The sequence below is a fragment of the Sinohyriopsis cumingii genome, chromosome 12 (genome assembly GCF_028554795.1).
Source record: "Sinohyriopsis cumingii isolate HCF-2022 chromosome 12, ASM2855479v2, whole genome shotgun sequence".
Lineage (NCBI taxonomy): Eukaryota > Metazoa > Mollusca > Bivalvia > Unionida > Unionidae > Sinohyriopsis > Sinohyriopsis cumingii.
In genome coordinates this window covers 29,502,264-29,524,460 of record NC_142972.1, presented here as the reverse complement: position 1 = coordinate 29,524,460, position 22,197 = coordinate 29,502,264, and the positions used below count along the sequence as shown (strand labels likewise).

Below are 22,197 nucleotides of genomic sequence, written 5' to 3'. Positions count from 1 at the left end.
TACTTGTTGTCACTGTGTTATTATGACAGCTTATGCCTGTCCTAAAACTTTGCTACGTATGAACGAGTAATAAACCCTATCACAAATGAAGACAATCTTTTGCACACTGCATGTTTACAATTTAGGGAAAGCAAGCCATGTTATAAACCCTGCATCACACTGAGCAGAAATAATACTAGTTTTAGGCCTCAATACAAGGATTTCCTGAACATGCCAAACTAGATAGTTTGAGTGGATTTTGGTGGTGAAACCATCATTTTAAATTGTTAGGTCCTGCAGAGAACACCCTCATAATATTATTTACAAATTGTCTTTTGCAAGGTGTGCCCGTAACTGTCTTGTAGAGACAGAATTTTGAATTGAACTCTAAGTCCATTTATGAGGTGAAATGCTTTCATGCTAAGTATTCAACAGCTCAAATTCTAACATACTTTTTGAGGAATAATTGAAATAATATTATACTCATAACATTATCACAACAAAGGAATATTGCATTTTAATGTTACTGTTCTCAAGGTGACAGAGAGAGACCTTAGACTTACTTACCTACCAGCTCATCGAGCCTGTGTTAAAGCCGGGACGTATAGTTTCATGTGCAGTTTTAACAGGTAATGGTCTAGTTATGTTTGACATATACCGAGTCTTTTGTATTATATATAGCTGGTCCAATGGGCTGAATTCTGACATATCAGTTATACATTTTAAAAACATTTAGGACTTAGATTTTTGTTTGGTGATGTTTTGCAAACACAAATCTTCTTGTTTTAGGTAATCTGGCTATAAGGTCCTGTGAGCCTACAGTATGTCCTGCATCTATTGGCCATCATGAAATTCTTCAATAATTGCTTGTTACCATTCTTGGTGCTTGAAATCTAACCTATCTAATTGGTTGACCAAGCGTGAACACTCCAGAAACCTTATTTCCAGTCTGATTCTGATCAAGCTTAGACAGTATGCTTATATGAGTGAGATCTCACACAAGTTTGATAGGGAGTGAGAGCCATGCTGATTATTGAGGTGATCTTTTATATGATTGGCTGAGCTATTGTTATCACTCTCGATGTCTTTTAGTGTCATCCAAGTTTTGATTAAAATTGAAATAGGAATACGATCTTGATGATCTCAGACAAGTTCAGTAATGAGTGCAAATTTTTATCAAACTTGGTAAATAGGCATATATCATTATGATGTTGAGTGAGTCATATCTCCATAGTAACAAGGTGATTTTGCATCTTACCAATTTCTAAACTTATTTTCATCCTTCTTGGTAAAGAAACTAATACAGGCTCATTACCCAGTTTTCATCAGGCTTGGTAAAGAAGCTAATACAGGGTCACTACCCAGTTTTCGTCAGGCTTGGTAAAGAAGCTAATACAGGCACACTACCTAGTTTTCATCAGGCTTGGTAAAGAAGCTAATACAGGGTCACTATCCACTTTTCATCAGGCTTGGTAATGAAGCTAATTCAGGGTCACTACCCAGTTTTCATCAGGCTTGGTAAAGAAGGTAATACAGGCTCACTACCCAGTTTTCATCAGGCTTGGTAAAGAAGGTAATACAGGCTCACTATCCAGTTTTCATCAGGTTAGGTAAAGAAGCTAATACAGGCTCACTATCCAGTTTTCATCAGGCTTGGTAAAGAAGCTAATACAGGGTCACTACCCAGTTTTCATCAGGCTTGGTAAAGAAGGTAATACAGGCTCACTACCCAGTTTTCATCCGGCTTGGTAAAGAAGCTAATACAGGCTCACTACCCAGTTTTCGTCAGGCTTGGTAAAGAAGCTAATACAGGCTCACTACCCAGTTTTCGTCAGGCTTGGTAAAGAAGCTAATACAGGCTCACTACCCAGTTTTCATCCGGCTTGGTAAAGAAGCTAATACAGGCTCACTACCCAGTTTTCGTCAGGCTTGGTAAAGAAGCTAATACAGGCTCACTACCCAGTTTTCGTCAGGCTTGGTAAAGAAGCTAATACAGGCTCACTACCCAGTTTTCATCAGGCTTGGTAAAGAAGCTAATACAGGCTCACTACCCAGTTTTCATCAGGCATGGTAAATGGGCTAACTAACTACCTGATTTTTTTATCAGGCTTGGTAAATGGGCTAATTCAGGCTCACTTTAAGTCTCTTAATTACACCAGTTGTTTTTTTTAAGGCAAGTTTCACTCGGTGGTAATAAAATTATATGTATCATGTACTTTATAATGTGGTTTTACTTTAAGGCAATATACTCCTTATTATAGTATGGGAGTAACATGTAATTGTGTATCATATATACTTCATTATCTGGTGGTCTTAATCATAACAAGGCAATACTCCTTGACTACCATGGGCATTGTTATTATGTTGGAGTCTTGTTTAATCATGATGTTGAATGAGACCTATGCATATTTATGAGATCATTTTATGTCTTGCTGAGATTGTTAACACTAGGGATATTGAATATTTATAAGATATTTCCATGTAAAAAATCTTATATCATCATTATCTTAGATTTTATAATAATTGTAGTTTGTGCATTTTAATGACATGATATTTCCCACCCAGTTTCAATAAAAGTTAGTAAATAAGTTTATATCATCAAGACCTTGCATGTATTCAGTTATGAGCAAGTCACTATGAATATTAATTATGTATTTTTACTTGGAAAGAATTTGTCTGACTGTAGCAAAATAGGTCAATTTGACCTGAGATTAAGTTTGGGAGATAACTTACAATCGGTTGTGTTCATACAGAATTACATTACATTAGTGAAAAAATGGCCATGTGTTAAGTCATCTGGACCACTTGAGAATGATATTGTTCGTTGGAAGGGAGGGGGTGGTTCAAGATTTTGGACTTTGGGTCCCTTGATGTGGACAAACATGAAACTGCATTTAATTTTTACAAAGCTGAAGCTTTCTGTATGCTACTAAAATTGACTGAACTAGTTTGAAGACTGATATCCATACTGTAAAAATTGAGGATCTTCTTAATCACACTTCTAACGAACTTTCATATTACTGACTTTGCTAGATTTGTTCTTATGTTCTGTCAAGTGATAGTGTCACAGAAGGACATACATTGTTTTGGGGATATGGAGAGTGATATGTTTTTTTCTTTCAAAAACAAATCTCTTCTAGTTGCTTATTTATTGATGAATAAGTACAAGTAGTTGAAAGAGGTTACCTTGGATCATAATGTGCTGTTCATTATAGTTGCATGTATGATAGGTTAATGTCAAGGGCTTTTAATTTGCTTCACATCAGAGTCTGTATATGCCCCCTCTCACAATGCAACAACCAGAACATTTACTTGAGGAAGTTTCTTTACCATAGGATGGTTAAAATAGTGCCCTGGAAATGCTTTAAATGCAGGAGTTTCCAGGGCTTTGGATTTTGGGGCCCCCACTTAGGTTCCGTCAACAGTCTTTGCACCTACTTTTTATACCCCCACCCCCATTCTAAATGATACTAAAGAATATTTCTGGATCTGGCCCTTTTTCTGCCTCTCCATCAACGTTTATTCACTTCCATTGCACAAAAAATGGTTCTATTTATGAAATTTGGCATAACCTGATATCTGTTGAGATTTTCTACATCCAATTTTAGACCACGACACACGAATGCTGTCATGAATACTTGTACATCCATTTTTAGACCACGACACACGAATGCTGTCATGAATACTTGTACATCCATTTTTAGACCACGACACACGAATGCTGTCATGAATACTTGTACATCCATTTTTAGACCACGACACACGAATGCTGTCATGAATACTTCTACATCCATTTTTAGACCACGACACATGAATGCTGTCATGAATACTTCTACATCCATTTTTAGACCACGACACACGAATGCTGTCATGAATACTTGTACATCCATTTTTAGACCACGACACACGAATGCTGTCATGAATACTTGTACATCCATTTTTAGACCACGACACACGAATGCTGTCATGAATACTTGTACATCCATTTTTAGACCACGACACACGAATGCTGTCATGAATACTTGTACATCCAATTTTAGACCACGACACACGAATGCTGTCATGAATACTTGTACATCCATTTTTAGACCACGACACATGAATGCTGTCATGAATACATGTACATCCAATTTTAGACCACGACACACGAATGCTGTCATGAATACTTCTACATCCATTTTTAGACCATGACACACGAATGCTGTCATGAATACTTCTACATCCAATTTTAGACCACGACACACGAATGCTGTCATGAATACATGTACATCCAATTTTAGACCACGACACACGAATGCTGTCATGAATACTTCTACATCCATTTTTAGACCACGACACACGAATGCTGTCATGAATACTTCTACATCCATTTTTAGACCACGACACACGAATGCTGTCATGAATACTTGTACATCCATTTTTAGACCACGACAAACGAATGCTGTCATGAATACTTGTACATCCATTTTTAAACCACGACACACGAATGCTGTCATGAATACTTGTACATCCATTTTTAGACCACGACACACGAATGCTGTCATGAATACTTCTACATCCATTTTTAGACCACAACACACGAATGCTGTCATGAATACTTCTACATCCATTTTTAGACCACGACACACGAATGCTGTCATGAATACTTGTACATCCATTTTTAGACCACGACACACGAATGCTGTCATGAATACTTGTACATCCATTTTTAGACCACGACACACGAATGCTGTCATGAATACTTGTACATCCATTTTTAGACCACGACACACGAATGCTGTCATGAATACATGTACATCCATTTTTAGACCATGACACACGAATGCTGTCATGAATACTTGTACATCCATTTTTAGACCACGACACACGAATGCTGTCATGAATACATGTACATCCATTTTTAGACCACGACACACGAATGCTTTCCTTTTGCTAGCTTGTCAGAATTATTACAGAAAACTACTGGACATTATATTCCTCTTTGAACATAAAACAGTAATGCTCTCCTTTTCTAGCTTGTTGGCTTTTATTCCCATGAAACAGTAATGCTTTCCATTGCGAGTTTGTTGACTTTTTTGACCATAAAAAGTAATGCCTTCCTTTGCAAGTTTGTTGACTTTTTTGATCATGGAACAGTAATGCTTTCCTTTGCAAGTTTGTTAACTTTTTGATCATGGAAGAGTAAAGCTTTCCTTTGCAAGTTTGTTGACTTTTTTGATCATGGAACAGTAATGCTTTCCTTTGCGAGTTTGTTGACTTTTTTGATCATGGAACAGTAATGCTTTCCTTTGCAAGGTTGTTGACTTTTTTGATCATGGAACAGTAATGCTTTCCTTTGCGAGTTTGTTGACTTTTTTGATCATGGAACAGTAATGCTTTCCTTTGCAAGGTTGTTGACTTTTTTGATCATGGAACAGTAATGCTTTCCTTTGCGAGTTTGTTGACTTTTTTGATCATGGAACAGTAGTGCTTTCCTTTGCAAGGTTGTTGACTTTTTTGATCATGGAACAGTAATGCTTTCCTTTGCAAGGTTGTTGACTTTTTTGATCATGGAACAGTAATGCTTTCCTTTGCGAGTTCGTTGACTTTTTTGATCATGGAACAGTAATGCTTTCCTTTGCGAGTTTATTAGCATTATTATTGAAAACTGCTCTTTAGGACAAATGTCATTCCAGGCAAGATTTCTCAAGATTTTGAGGTCATGCTCTGCAGTATGATTTTAGAAAGAAATTCATTTTCGGGTGATTTGTACATACACAGCATTATTATACTAAATATTATTATTATCTGGTGATTTGTTCTTGTACAATGTTATCAACTAAATATTATCTGCCACTTAATACTTGTACAATATTATCTACTAAATATTATCTGCCATTTAGTACTTGTATGTTATTATGTACTAAATATTATCTGTTGTTTTGTACTTGGACAATATTATATAGAGTAATTATTTGCAGCTGAATCAAAAGTTAGTTTGTTTGTAAACATTTGTCCTCACTCATACAAAATACTGATACTGTTCTTTTCTATTCATTCAATAACTCAGCATCAATGGAATTCCAGCATGTGCAAATGATAGGATTTTGACAGACATTCTGCGAAATGAGTGGAATTTCACAGGTTATGTTGTGAGTGACCTGGGGGCTATCGAGTTAATTATTACAGCACACAAGTACCTCAAGACACCTGTCGACACAGTAGCAGCCTGTCTAAAAGCAGGAACTAATCTTGATTTCTCAGGTGTAAAGAAGTCTGTGTATGATTATATTGGTGAGTTCATTTCAATAACTATAGTAATGGCTAGACAAGTTTCTACTAACATTGTTGCTTTTAGCATTCCCATGTTTTTTATAAAAAGTTTATTACCATGAGATTTGTTAATAAATAAATAAATGTCATTAACTTGTTGATGCGCAAACTCCTTCTTCTGTTTAAAACATGCTTTACAAGTTTTGTTCCTGCTGTTTGAAAAAATAGCCTTAATTAGTTGGTTATTAAACACACTCAAATAAGCTACATAACATACCTGCATATTTATTGAATTCAGAGAATGGTATTTTCTGCTAAGTCAGATTGAATGGTCTTTTATGCTGAAGTCAGCTTCAATGGTCTTGTTTTGTTGAAGTCAGATTGAATGGGGTTGTCCACATATGACGTCACAATTTTTGCCATTTTTGTACCCCCTCCCCCATGTCACGCTTTGTCACAAAAACCCAGACTGTCCTCTATGTGATGTCACAAATATCATACCCTGCTTTTTTCCACGCAATTTTTGTAATTCTGAAAAGTTAATGTAATGTAAATCAGTTAACTATACAGACAAAACAACTGTCTTTAATGTTAAATAGTATTTAATTAATCAGGCTTTTACACGGACTGCATGGCTAGTTAAAAGTTTATAAAATTATTTAAAAAAATGAAATTAATTTTAAACAAAAAACAAAAGGAAATGTAAATTAAACACATCAATCACTTCAATTCTTACTAACATTAAAGTTTCAATAAATCCACAAAAATTCTAAGGGTTTAAAATCTGAAGTATTTGTAAGTGAATTACTTCTCTTCATATTTATCATTATCCCAAGGCAAAGTAAGTTGATCCTCCATTGAACGAACAAGAAATCCATTTGTTTCTAGATTAACATCATTTATTGAAAGGGATATTCCTTCCAAACCAAGCTCCTCCTCGTCAATCCAATCCACACTTTCTCCATTCTCCGCCTTTGCTAGCATGACCATCATTTTGTGTTGCCTTCTAGCAGCAACTCTTATTGGTCTGATGTGCTTCGATGGAACTGCTATTTGTTTGTGAAGGACTGAGTGACTTCACAGGATGACCAGAGAGATGAAGTACACTTGGCATATCTTGCAAATTTTCTCATTCAGCACAGATTGAAGTGAAAGGAAACAAAGATCATATGGAATTGTCCGAAATGTGTTTGCTGACTTAGGTAGAATGTCTTCCATTTTGAGACTTTGAGTTGCAAATAAGGATGGAAATTTGTGCCAGGCTCCATCTGTTGCTCATTCTGGAACTTTAAGCCCTTCACATGTTTGAACAAGGGGTAAAGGAGGGGGAAGAAATCTGTCTTTTATCACGTGGAAGAATGAGCTTCGTGCTTTTGAACAGCACATGTTGTCGTCACACTTCACAATCTGAAGCAAGTATTGGCTTGAGTGGACATGGGTGTCACACCAGTTTTGATCTCTACACAATATATCCTGTGCCAAGAGCTCTGAATTTAAAGGATGCATTTACTCAGCAATGGTTGGGTAATTGTCTACGGTCAGCTGTGACCATAATTTGATCAACATTTTTCCGGCAAATTAAAAATTTTGCTTCTCTAGCTCAACTCTAAGTTCTGCTTATTTGAAAGTAGTCTTGTTTCTGCTGATTATACAAACCAACGGGGTCAGAATTTATTACATCAGTTTGGGATTTCAAATATAATTGAACAGTAGCATTTCTCGGAGTAGCCAAATGGCTTGTAGAAGGCAATGTTTCAGAAGCAATGATATTCAAGATATCAGTCGGTTGTTCATTGAACTCTTAATTATCCTGAGCAGAAATTTGTTTTGAGACTGATTGTGCTTGTTTTGTCCAAGAGTTAGAAAGTGATCCTCTTTTCGTAACGGAGATTGTCTTCAGCTCTTGCAACATATGGTTAACTTTTTCAGCCAAAATCTGTGTCATTCTTGATACTATTCCACTTTATAGTAAATTCATTTTGGCACATCTTGTTGGCTTTTGTAGGAAATGCTAGCACATAAGCATTAAATAAAGATTGATATAGTTTATTTTTAACTATTGCTATGGGCTGCCGAAAAGTCATGAAAATTAAAACTAATATAACACTGGACACCTTACATTGTATGATTTCAATAGCGTAAATGTTACTAGTCCCACACGAAAGCTTGCCAGTAGCTTCTCGTGGATCGGTGGTTCTTTCCGGGGTTTTCCGGGTTCTTCCTCCACCATTAATACTGGCCGCCATGTATAGCCTATCGTGCTGAAAAATGGCGTTAAACCCCACAACAACAACAACAACAACTAGTCCCACACTCTGGACCAATCCTCATCCTGTCTTTTTTAGACTGCTTTCTTTAAATGTCATCAAGCTTCAGAGACTCTTTGTACTAGCAGGACTGTTTATAATCTAGCACTTCAGTGGTGTCAACAAAACGTTTTCAATAAAAAGAAAAGAAAATTAACATTTGATATATTTATTCCCTTTAATGTGTGGCATCCCTGTGTGACACAGGGCCCAATCTTGGCACTACTCAACTAATTACATTTGTTGTTTTTTTACATAAAAAATATTTAAAGATTAAACATTAACTGCGGACTGAATACCGTATTTCAGTTTGCTAAACTCGAGTGTCTTTGATCTTGTTGGACTGTTGTCAGGATGGTGATAACTTGTTAGCCTACTGTTTTACTTTCCTAAAATTTAAGTTTAATCACCCGTAGGCTTGCAGTTTATTTTTTCTACATTTTGTTTTTAAAATGTGTGTTACATTATATCCAGAAAAGAATTATATAATTAAAAAAACAAGTTTAAATCAGTTAAAGGTTATAACAATTACCCAATATTTCATCTGAGATAACGATGTCAGTATAAGTCGTCCACGTGAGAGTTGTTATCTGTTGCGGTTAAAAATGGACTGAGGATGCAGGTCACAAAATCTTTTTCGTTCTGCCTTTATTTTTAGATCAGTCAGTGAACCCTTGCAAGTATAAATATGACATGAAAGTACTTCAGAATGGCCAATTCAGTTAGTTGATCTTCGTTCATTATATCATTAACCCCTGGAGGTTTGTGTTGTTTTTGCCTGAAATATGAGTAGGAAACACATTTTGGGGGCTATTTCTGGATACATCCTAATACATCGGCTTCCAAGAGACTCCCCATTAACCTAATGCCTAGCTGTGTTAGAAACATTCCAAATGCCCATCTTATCATACTTTTTGCAAAGGTTTGTCTGTCTGTGCAGTTCAGACCAGGCTGCCTTAGATCTGAGGCCAAAAAGTCTAAAAGCCAGACACAAATCGGATTCCAACCACCGGTGAATTTTGGGTGGAAGCAAATTGGGTCAAAAAAATTACATTTTTCCCTCAGTATTTTGTAGTGCAACTAGAAAGTTGGTATCATTGTAGAGCTACATCTGTCTACCTTTCTATAATACCACCCACTGTAGTGTATCATACATGACCTTGACATTACAGAGCTCGGCAGTACGCAGCACCAGGGGTAATGAGTTAAGGACTATAACATTTTGCAGATACAGTCATTTTGGTCATTGTTTACAAAATTTCCTTGATTTCTAAAGTAGGACAAACACTGTAGTCCCTAATCTGCAGCGTACTTTGTGACAGCTGATCAGGCTGTCCTTTGCTACAGCTGAGCAGGTCCCTTCTTATCACAAGTTTTTGAGGAAGAAACTCAAGTTCAAGTTCCAGCTTAAACCCCCTCCCAAAAAGATACAATGCAAGCACAGTACATTTAGCTCCATGAAAGCTCCAAATCCCCTAGATCAGATATAGTACAATCACAGAACATTTGGTTCCATGAAAGCTCCAAATCCCCAAATCAGATACGATTCAAGCACAGTACATGTAGTTCATGAAAGCTCCAAATGCCCCCAAATATTGTGCAATCACAGAACATTTGGTTCCATTAAAACTCCAAATCCCCGACTGCTAGATTAGATACATTGCAAGCACAGTACACATAGTTCCATAAACGTTTCTATTTGAGTAGAGGAATTCAAGTGAAAAAGACTGTATTAAGTTATATTGTTCTATGTTTATTATAATTCAGGTAAAAACTGTCGTGGGTTCAAACCCAGCCAAGTCATACCAAAGACTTTAATAAATGGTACTAACAGCTGCCTCGGTAGGCGCTCAGCATTAAGAGGTTAGTGTTAGGACTGGTTGGCCTGGCATCAGGATAATGTGACTGGGTGGGACATCATGCTGCATGTCTGTGGCATGATGCCCCAGTGCTAGACATCACCTTAAACTGCCACACTGCAGACATCATAGCAATATGACTGGAAAATTGTTAAAGCTACGTTAAAAATCTAAATCACACACACACTTAGCACTTTGAACTTGTTTCATGCCCAAATTTTTTTAGAAAACACAGTGGAAAGCTCCTTCTAGAAAGATGTGTTATTGACCCTTGACACAGGTGGTCACATTACAGGTCACAGCACTTTACACTCAATAAATACTTACATTGACAATCTGGTTTGTCAAAGCAGGTGGCCTATCTGAGCAGTGGTCTCTCAAGATAGGTTGTACTGTAGCAGGCCTGACCCAGTATTTTCAGAACTTTGAGCAAGGAACTTAAGCTGAAGCTCATAACTACAAAATCAGATATAATATTTAGGGTGCACCATTGCCTAGTAGAGAGATCCAGATTAAGAAATATTCCAAACTTTTGTGATCCTAGCTTTATTCTGCAATATATACATGATTAATTAAAAGTTGAGTGCAGCCATAAATTTTTGCAGATCTGTGCAGTATGTTAGAAGTAATCAATAGAGCACACAGACCCTGATCTACCTGTGCAGTTTGTTAGAAGTAATCAATAGAGCACATAGACCCTGATCTACCTGTGCAGTTTGACTCAACTTAAAATGAGTATGTACTGTAAATTAAAGTTATAAACTGTAAGTTTTTGGACTTGGAGCTAAATGTTTTCATACATTGCTTTATTATTATAAGATTTTACTTATTATTTTGACTTTTGCTTAGTTGATGCTGTCAAGCAAGGGAAGGTTTCAGAGGAACTGGTCAGAGAAAGAGTAAAGCCTCTTTTCTATACCAGAATGAGGCTGGGAGAGTTCGACCCACCATCCATGAACCCATACTCGCAGTTAAACCTTTCTGTGGTCCAGAGCCTTGAGCATAGAAAACTTGCACTTACAGCAGCCATGAAATCTTATGTCCTGCTGAAAAATGATAAGAACATCCTTCCATTGGCAAAATATTTCAACAAAATTGCAGTAGGTATATTTTTTATGGTAGAGATATCGGTTGGTGAGAATGTTTTTTTTAATTAAAAAATTGCTGACCCTTGTGTTACTTTATGATGGGTAGAGATGTTCATGCATTGACTTTTGAAGTATAATTTATATTTTGCAGGGAGCTATTATTCTTAAGTGTGTACGTTTAGTTTCATTTCATGATTTGAAGAGTCAGACTTTTAAAACGATACAATATATCCTGACTAATCCATGAAGAATTTTTACCCCACACATCATAATAGAGGTCAATTACAGTGTCATATCCTCCATGTCTATCAATCCATCCTTTTGTTTGTCTGTTGGCCTTTTCTCTACTCTTTTTAAAAACAGTTGAGTTGAAATTCCTAAAAACTTGAAAGGATAAGTTGTACATCTGATAACCATTTGAAAGAGCAATTATTTTTGCTGTTTTTGTTTTTATTTTGCATTTTGCCCAGAGATTACCATCAGAGGGGTTATGACATGTTTAAATAATTTTGAACAAATTTTTTAATGGTCAGCCATCGCAGAGAGATGACTAAAACTTGTAGCAGGTTTCAAAGGATGTCATCAGTTAGGGAGGTGGGGTAAGATACAAGGTCTAAATTTGTTCTGTTTCAAAAGCATTCGTATTTCCAATACAAGATACAAGAAACTTAATCTTCATATTCTGCACAACGTTATAAACACTTGCTTTAGGTGACATATTTTACTGACACAGCATATAACATGCATAGCAATAATAAAACAGAATAACAATGTAACAAGTACATATTTAAAATATTTATTATTACAGACAACAAATAACAAACTACAATATATACTTTAGAGCCTAAGGTGTGTAAATGCCACACATCAGTGCAGCAACATGTCTGATACGTGAATATTTAATAAACTGAATAGAATATCAACTCTCTTGAGAGGATAAAAAGTTATATACAGTCCTTAGTGTATCTTTTATCATAGTTGGCATTCTTTTCTGAACTTGAATGTTAGCTGTCCTACAGTTCAACAGTTCTACTTGTTGTTGACAAATTCCTTGTGCTTGAATTTGGCCTGCAGATTAATAAATGGTTTGCAAATTCACCTAAAACATTCGGTAAGTCCATATAGTACTTACCAGGTTTTAGCTGAGCTGAGGAAAAGCAAACATTTGATTGACTAAGATCAATCATAGACTGGTGCTCAGTAAATTGGTTGCTAAAAATATGCTGAATTTTGTTAATGTTACAACACCAGTCTCTCACTATCAAATGATCAGCATCCACTTGCATCAGTTCAGTTCTATTACTCTTCTCGGAAATTGAATAGATTAAGCAGTATTAAGTTTATAGGAACAATTAAGAAATATTAAAGGTCTGATGGGACAAGGCTGGTAATATATTACAGGTTTGTGCCTATGAAAAATTAGCCTCAGACAAAAGTAATTTCAGTCCCTGTACTTAGCAGCAGTACATATGTACATTATTACAGTGTTCAATTTTTTCATGAAGCATGCACACATAAATATTACACCAAATGTAGAACTAAAACCTACATATAAGCAGTTTGTTGAAATTATAATATTGTTAAAAGCATGCACTCTTAAAAGTCAGATTAACAGTTACAATGCTAAAAAGGCAGATTAACAGTTACAATGCTAAAAAGGCAGATTAACAGTTACAATGCTAAAAAGGCAGATTAACAGTTACAGTGCTAAAAAGGCATATTAACAGTTACAATGCTAAAAAGTCAGATTAACAGTTACAATGTTAAAAAGTCAGATTAACAGTTACAATGCTAAAAAAGTAAAATGCTAATTTAGGAAGTAGCGTTTGAGCTGAATGAAAGGAGGATGAACTGAAAATGCAGAGCAGATATTCCTTGAGGCACTAACGGTTCATATTAACCTCAATGCAAAGCACATTTGCACTGAGGCACTGACATGGCTCATATCAGCCTCCTCAATTCCTTGAAATCTGGATTGCACTGAGGCACTGACATGGTTCATGTCAACCTCCTCAATTCTTTGAAATCGGTGGTTTGTTGGTCATTGGGAAGGCTCTTCCAAATTCTTGAATCAGGAATTGGTTTGTAGGTGATTTGATAGGCAGTTCCAAACTCTAGGCGCATTAAATTTGAAAAGAAAGGTTGCCATTGATTGTATGGTGTTATCCTGATCATTTACCCAAAGTTTGGCGTCTGAAGTTAGTTTGATTCTTGAAATGTAACCAATTATTCAAGTAATAGGAGTTTTTTGTGGAATATCTTACATGCTTTAATTGCCATGTATCTTGATTTGCAAACATGTCAGGTTGGAAGCTTTGCTTTTTTTTAACAAAAGGAAAACCAGTCAGATGATAATTGAACTTAGCCTAGCTTTCATCATGTAACCATAAATAATAATAAACGCTGTCATGGTGCTTAGAAGCATGCTTGTCTTTCACCTCTTGATTTCCACTTGTATTCCATAGGTTGTTGGGCCCATGGCTGACAATTTGCTGCAACTATTCGGGGACTACAGTGCAGACATAGACCCTCAGTATTCCACAACCCCCTATCAGGGGCTGAAGAGTTTGGCCCAGCAGGTGATCCTGGCTCCAGGATGTATAGACAACAAGTGTGACACATACCTTCCATCCACCATTGCTCAGGCTGTCCAGGGAGCACAGCTGGTTGTTGTCTGTCTGGGAACAGGTATTCATACATTGCTGTTTGTATGTGACACATTTGGTATCTCCATGATTTATTATTCCTTCATCCATCCATCCTATTCCTCCATCCATTCATACATTCATTCATCTACCTGTTTGTATGTCATGTGCTCAACTTCTGCACTATAGGGGTGGAGACAAACAAACATGGTAATGTACTTGTCCAGATTGTGGCATGGTAGAATATGGGTGGGGGAAATTACAACAGACTTGGTAATGTAGTTGTCCAGGTTGTGGCATGGCATAATAAGGGTACTGCATAGGCAGTAAGGCATAATAAGGGTAATACATGGGCAATAAGGGTAATACATGGGCATTAAAGGTGTAATAAAGGTAATACATGGGCATTAAGGCATAATAAGGGTAATACATGGGCATTAAGGTGTAATACATGGACAATAAGGCATAATAAGGGTAATGCATGGGCAATAAGGCAGAATAAGGGCAATACATGGGCAGTGAGGCATAATAAGGGTAATACATGGGCATTAAGGTGTGATAAGGGTTATACATGGGCATTAAGGCATAATAATGGTAATACATGGGCATTAAGGTGTAATAAGGGTTATACATGGGCATTAAGGCATAATAAGGGTAATACATGGGCATTAAGGTGTAATACATGGGCAATAAGGCATAATAAGGGTAATGCATGGGCAATAAGGTGTAATAAGGGTTATACATGGGCATTAAGGCATAATAAGGGTCATACATGGGCATCAAGGTGTAATAAGGGTAATAGATGGGCAACAAGGCGTAATAAGGGTAATGCATGGGCATTCAGGCATAATAAGGGTAATACATGGGCAGTAAGGCAATATAAGGGTAATACATGGGCTTTAAGGTGTAATAATGATAATAATAATGAGGACTTTGTGTAGCGCCTAATCTTAGAAGCTCTAAGCGCTTTATAACATTAGACAACACCTATAAGATAAAACAAATATAATGATATGATTACAAAAACAAACACCATGAAATTAGAAAACATTAAAAAAACATGCTGAGAATATTTAAGGTAGGAAACATTATTAGGTCTTTAAGTTTGTTCTTGCGGTCAAAATAAGTGAGTTTTGAGAGCTCTCTTGAATGTGATCACCGTGTCTTTGTGTCTAAGTTCAGTGGGCAATTCATTCCACATTGCTGGGCCCTGGTATGCAAAAGAACGCTGTCCATATGACTTTGCTTTCATAGTGGGAATAATGAGTATACGATTGTCAGAAAAGGAGCGTAAGTATCTGGTGTGTACACATGGGTGAGGTCGGGTAGGTATGTTGGACTAGAGTCCGACAGTGAAACATAGCACAGAGAACAAATTTTGTGTTTGATTCTGGATCGAATGGATAGCCAGTGTAGGGTACAGAGCAGCGGGGACGTGTGCTCTAATCGTGGTACTCTAAGCATGATCCAAGCAGCTGTGTTTTGAACTTTTTGAAGTTTCTGGAGCAGATATTGAGATGAACCAGACAGAGTTGAGTTACAATAGTCCAGTCTTGAAATTACTAATGAACACACAAGTGTTTTAGTGGCTTCAACTGAAAGATATTTGCAAATTGGGCTGATGCGTCTCAGCTTAAGATATGCAGCCTTGCATATGTTCATGACATGTTGGTGCGATGTGAGAGTACTGTCCAGAATAACACCTAGGTTTTGTACTGATTGTGTGAATTTAATGTTGGTGTTGCTGATATTTATTGTTTGAGGTAAAGGATTTGAATGAGAAAGTCTTTGTGTTGTGATCAGAATGGCCTCAGTTTTATCATCATTCATCTGCAGCTTGTTACATGTCATCCATGATTTCACATCAGAAATGCACCTCTCTACACCTTGGATGGTAGCATAACTTCAGTTGGGTGGCTTGATTTGTATATTTGGGTGTCATCAGCGTACAATTGGTGAGACACTGGATGATGATCTATGACACTTGAGAGCGACTGAGTGTACATAATGAAGATAACGGGTCCAAGAACAGACCCCTGTGGAACACCACAACATAGATCAACTGGGCTGGAGTGTATTCCATTTGCAGATACAATTTGTGTCCTGTTGACCAAGCAGGACTTGAACCAGAGTAAGGCTGTATCATGAATGCCAAATACATGCTGGAGACGGTGAAGTAATTAATACAGGTTATACATGGACATTAAGGCATAATAAGGGTAATACATGGGCATCAAGGTGTAATAAAGGTAATAGATGGGCAATAAGGCATAATAAGGGTAATGCATGGGCATTCAGGCATAATAAGGGTAAAACATGGGCAGTAAGGCAATATAAAGGTAATACATGGGCAGTAAGGCAATATAAGGGTAAAAGATGGACATTAAGGCGTAATGAGGGTAAGACAGGCTTTAAGGTGTAATAAGGGTAATACATGGGCAGTAAGGCATAATAAGGGTAATACATGGGCAGTAAGACAAAATAAGGGTAATACATGGGCAGTAAGGCATAATAAGGGTTATACATGGGCATTCAGGCATAATAAGGGTAATACATGGGCAATAAGGCATAATAAGGGTAATACATGGGCAGTAAGACAAAATAAGGGCAATACATGGGCAGTAAGGCAATATAAGGGTAATAGATGGAGATTAGGGTGCAATGAGGGTAAGACAGGGGCTTTAATGGGCTTTAATGTGTAATAAGGGTAATACATGGGCAGTAAGGCATAATAATAGTAATGCATGGGCATTCAGGCATAATAAGGGTAATACATGGGCAATAAAGCAATATAAGGGTAATACATGGGCAGTAAGGCAATATAAGGGTAATTCATGGGCAGTGAGGCAATATAAGGGTAATAGATGGACATTAAGGCATAATGACGGTAAGACATGGGCTTTAAGGTGTAATGAAGGTAATACATGGGCAGTAAGGCAAAATAAGGGTAATACATGGGCAGTAAGGCAATATAAGAGTAATAGATGGACATTAAGGCATAATGAGGGTAAGACATGGGCTTTAAGGTGTAATAAGGGTAGTGTAATAAGGGTAATACATGGGCAGTAAGGCGTAATAAGGGTTATACATGGGCATTAAGGCATAATAAGGGTAATACATGGGCATTAAGGTGTAATAAAGGTTATACATGGGCATTAAGGCATAATAAGGGTAATACATGGGCATTTAGGCATACTAAGGGTGATACATGGGCATTAAAGCGTAATAAGGGTAATACATGGGCAGCAAGGCATAATAAGGATAATATATGGGCAGCAAAGCATAATAAGGGTAATACATGGGCAATAAGTATTTGATGTATGTGCCTTTCACTTTTAGCTCATGCTCTCCAGGAAAAACAAATCATTGTTGTCTGCCATGGAGCAGGCATTACAATTACAAAGTTATAAGGTCACTGACTTGTGTTGGTAGATGTTATCAGTGAGGCAGGAAAGAATTTGCAAAAAACAACTTCTATCACTCCATGATTATTTTCTCGTCAACCATCTTACAAGCTCTTTCACATTTGTTCTACTTGGATTAATCAAGATGATGTTTAATCATTCAAAGTTGTCATGGTAACATGAATTTGTTCTTACAGTCTAACCAGCAATTTTGTCCATCATGCAGACATTTTTAATAGTGTTGTTTTGTCTTTGTTTGCTTAACTTTAGTTTCCAATGCAGGTTGCACAAGAAAAAGTTTACTTTCATACATCACTTCTTTTATGAATGGATTTTATCTATGTATTTATATCTATACAAGAAATAAAATGCTTCTGTACTACACTTAACAAACAAAATATTTATTGGTTTCATGTTTTGTGTCATAAATAATGCCATACTTTGGTATGTTACCACATATTTTCACTGTCAGATGGTACACTTTGGTCTGTTGCCTAGCATTCTTAACTACAAATGACACACTTTGGTCTGTTGCCTAGCATTCTTACCTACAAATGCCACACTTTGGTCTCTTGCCTTGCATTGTCACCTATAAATGCCTCACTTTGGTCTGTTGTATAGCATTCTTACCTACAAATACCACACTTATCTGTAATTGGGCATTCTTGCCTACAAATGCCATATTGTGGTCTGTGAACATAGCACAATTCATTAAATCCATATATTTGTACCTGTAAACTTAAACTAATTTTTTAAGAATACTACACTGTATAACACCCTTTTTAGGGAAGACAATTTGTTTAATATAAAGGTACATGCCATTGTACATTAATTATTCATATGAAAATGATACAGGATTCTAAATAGCATATATTGATGACTAATCCATGTTAAAACTGTCATCCCTGGGTCCCAGATATGTTTTACTAGAGCTATTTTCTTTGTTTTCATAATAACAGGTCATAAATAATGTCACACAGTGCTCTGTTACTAAGCACTCTAATCAATAAAAGCCACAGTGTGTTCTTTTACCTATCATTCTCACCTATAAATGCAAGTATGTGGTCTTTTACCTAGCATTCTTACCTATAATTACCCCCAGTGACTGTGGTCTGTTACCTATCATTCTCACCTATAAATGCTATTCTGTGGTCTGTTACCTAGCATTCTTACCTATAAATTCCTTTCTGTGGTCTGTTACCTACTGTTCTCACCTATAATTGCCATTATGTGGTCTGTTACCTAATGTTCTTACTTATAAATGCCATTTTGTGGTCTGTTACCTAAATCTCTCACCAATAAATGCCATTCTGTGGTCTGTTACCTAACATTCTTACCTTTAAATGCCATTCTGTGGTCTGTTAAACTAATGTTCTCACCTATAAATGCCATTTTGTAGTCTGTTACCTTGCATTCTCACCTATAAATGCCATGTTATGGTCTGTTATCTAGCATTTTCACCCATAAATGCCATAGTATGGTCTGTTGCCTAGCATTTTCACCTATAAATGCCATATTATGGTCTGTTGCCTAGCATTCTTACCTATAAATGCCATATTATGGTCTGTTGCCTAGCATTCTTAACTATAAATGCTATATTATGGTCTATTGCCTAGCATTCTTATCAATAAATGCCATATTATGGTCTGTTGCCTAGCATTCTTATCAATAAATGCCATATTATGGTCTGTTGCCTAGCATTCTTACCTATAAATGCCATATTATAGTCTGTTGCCTAGCATTCTTTTCTATAAATGCCATATTATGGTCTGTTGCCTATCATTCTTAACTATAAATGCTATATTGTGGTCTGTTGCCTAGCATTCTTATCTATAAATATCACACAGTTGCCTACTACCTAGCATTGTTACCAGTAATATTCTTAACCTTTTAGCAAATGCTTTGGAGATGCAGCATAATTAAGTACCATAAATTATGTGGAAATACATTTAGGGCTGTTCCAATAAAATATACTTGGAACCAAGGCAGTTTTAGTTTGGAGTAGTGATCCATAGATGCAGTTCAGAATTTGGTATTCTTTTCACATGAAATCTTTGAATAATCAGAGTATGTTGGCATATATTTTAAAAACTGTGCATTTCTTGGGTATGATGTGTGTTGAAATGAAGCAGCCCATAAATGAAAGTGAGGAAACTTGATCAATAATGCAATATACCAAAGACAGTGGAAGCAATTTCTGGCATGGAGCATTACTTGTTTTAGCAATTTTATATTGAATGACTGTTCCATTAATCACATGACTGTTCCATTTTTCACATGACTGTTCCATGAAGCTCTACAGATCTCTTATAACAGGAATGAATTTTGATGAGAATAATATGATTCCTCTTTTAATGGCCTTACAGGTCAGGAGTTAGAAGCTGAAAATAATGACAGGTCCACCATGGATCTTCCTACCAACCAGACACGTCTGCTGGAGGATGCCATGAAATATGGTAAGATAACCAATAACATTACATTCTTTTCATGCCAGTCATGACTAATGTAGTTATGAGGTGGTTCTCATGAGTGCTAGTCCTGACCAATGTAGTTACAAGGTGGTACTCTTGAGTGCTTGTCCTGACCAATGTAGTTAGAAGGTGGTACTCTTGAGTGCTTGTCCTGATTAATGTAGTTACGAGATGGTACAAATAAGTGCCAGTCTTGACTAGTGTAGTTATAAGGTGGTACTCGTGAGTACCAGTCCTGACCAATGTAGTTATAAGGTGGTACTCTTGAGTGCTTGTCCTGATTAATGTAGTTACGAGATGGTACAAATAAGTGCCAGTCTTGACTAGTGTAGTTATAAGGTGGTACTCGTGAGTGCCAGTCCTGACCAATGTAGTTATAAGGTGGTACTCTTGAGTGCTTGTCCTGATTAATGTAGTTACGAGATGGTACAAATAAGTGCCAGTCTTGACTAGTGTAGTTATAAGGTGGTACTCGTGAGTGCCAGTCCTGACCAATGTAGTTACGAGATGGTACAAATAAGTGCTTGTCCTGATTAATGTAGTTATGAGATGGTATTCATGATTGCCAGTCTTGAGTAATGTAGTTTTGAGGTGGTAAGATAACTAATAACATTACATTCTTTTTGTGTTAGTCATGACTAATTTAGTTTCAAGGAGGTTCTCATGAATGCCAGTTCTGACTAATGTAGTTACAAGGTGATACTAATAAGTGCTAGTCCTGACTAATGTAGTCACGAGGTGCTTCTCATGAGTGCCAGTCCTGACTAATGTAGTTATGAAGTGGTACTCATGAGTGATAGTCTTGATTAATGTAGTTACGAGGTGGTTCTCATGAGTGCCAGTCTTGACTGATGTAATTACAAGGTGGTAGTCACAAGTGCCGGTCCTGACTAATGTAGTTATGAGGTGGTCCTGATGAGTGCCAATCCTAACTAATGTAGTTATAAGGTGGTACTCATAAGTGCTAGTCCTGACTAATGTAGTTATGAGGTGGTATTCATGATTGCCAGTCTTGAATAATGTAGTTTTGAGGTGGTACTCTTGAGTGCCAGTCTTGACTAATGTAGTTATGTAGTTATGAGGTGCTTCTCATGAGTGCCAGTCCTGACCAATGTAGTTATGAGTGCTAGTCCTCACTAATGAATAATTTATGAACACTTTGTGGGAAACTGCTGATCCCTGATAGATCCTCTTAAGTGGCATGGAAAAAGCAAAGTTTTGGTTTAAACATGACAACAAATAATCTAGACATTTTGCAGATTTTCAGCCATTAAAAAACCTATATTTCCAAAGGATAATACTTCTGGCTTAAGAGTTTGATTAAAATTTACTTTTGTTATGTTTAAATAGAATTATTAAACTGTTACAGACATTGGAATAAATGGAACTTAGTGTGGATTAAAGACCAAAATCATTAGTTTAAAAAAAATAAAGAGAGAAAACCAAAATAATCTTCACTCTTATGCATATTGTGATGAGATGTCTTAGCAGAACTATTTCCTCTAAAAATTTAATAGTATTTTTAATATTTGTTCACTTGCATGGATTGATTAGAATTAATAAAGGAACTTTGACCTATGCCACCAGGTCAAATAAAACTCATGGAATAGATGTAAAACTATAAGGGTTTAGAATGTACATCTGTCTCTGATTCAGATTGCATCATTTGATACCTTGTTTAATAAAGTTGCTACACACTTATGCTACATACAATTTTGACATTTTACTGAAAAATAGCATGTGCTGAAAAATAGTATCAAACCCAACAAAACCCAAAGATTAAGTAAAATGTTTGTGGAAAATACTCCCAAAGATATGCTGTTCCAAAATAATATTTTGAATGGCTGTGTGTGGATTTCATTTACATCAGCGGGGTTGTTGTTGTGGAGTTTAACGCCATTTTTTCAGCACAAGATAGGATATGCATGGCAGCCACTATTAATTGTGGACGAACAACCCAGGAAAACCCCAGGAAGAACCACTGACCCACAAGAAGCTACTGGCAAGCTTTCTCACATACCCACATTGGCCGAATCCTAGACTCGAACCCACGCAGACAGGTGAGATGGCAGTTATCCGTAATGGAGAGCACTTTAGACCACTTGGCCACTTGGGGGCCCCACATCTCCAGGGTAAAAAAAGTATGTTCTTTTTACATTTTCTATGTACTTAAATACAAGTTGAGTGACATGA

General features: G+C 36.6%; 1 protein-coding gene across 1 annotated transcript in view; it reads left to right on the top strand.

Annotated features, from left to right (window-relative positions):
* The window catches only part of LOC149786167 (uncharacterized), a 61,238-nt gene that overhangs the window by 13,994 nt on the left and 25,047 nt on the right, over positions 1–22,197 (top strand). Inside the window, exons 4-8 of the mRNA XM_089976520.1 lie at positions 517–608; positions 6,029–6,252; positions 11,246–11,496; positions 13,950–14,172; positions 19,900–19,989. Coding sequence (XP_089832646.1) covers positions 517–608; positions 6,029–6,252; positions 11,246–11,496; positions 13,950–14,172; positions 19,900–19,989 — 880 coding nt within the window. The remainder of the gene's footprint in view (positions 1–516; positions 609–6,028; positions 6,253–11,245; positions 11,497–13,949; positions 14,173–19,899; positions 19,990–22,197) is intronic.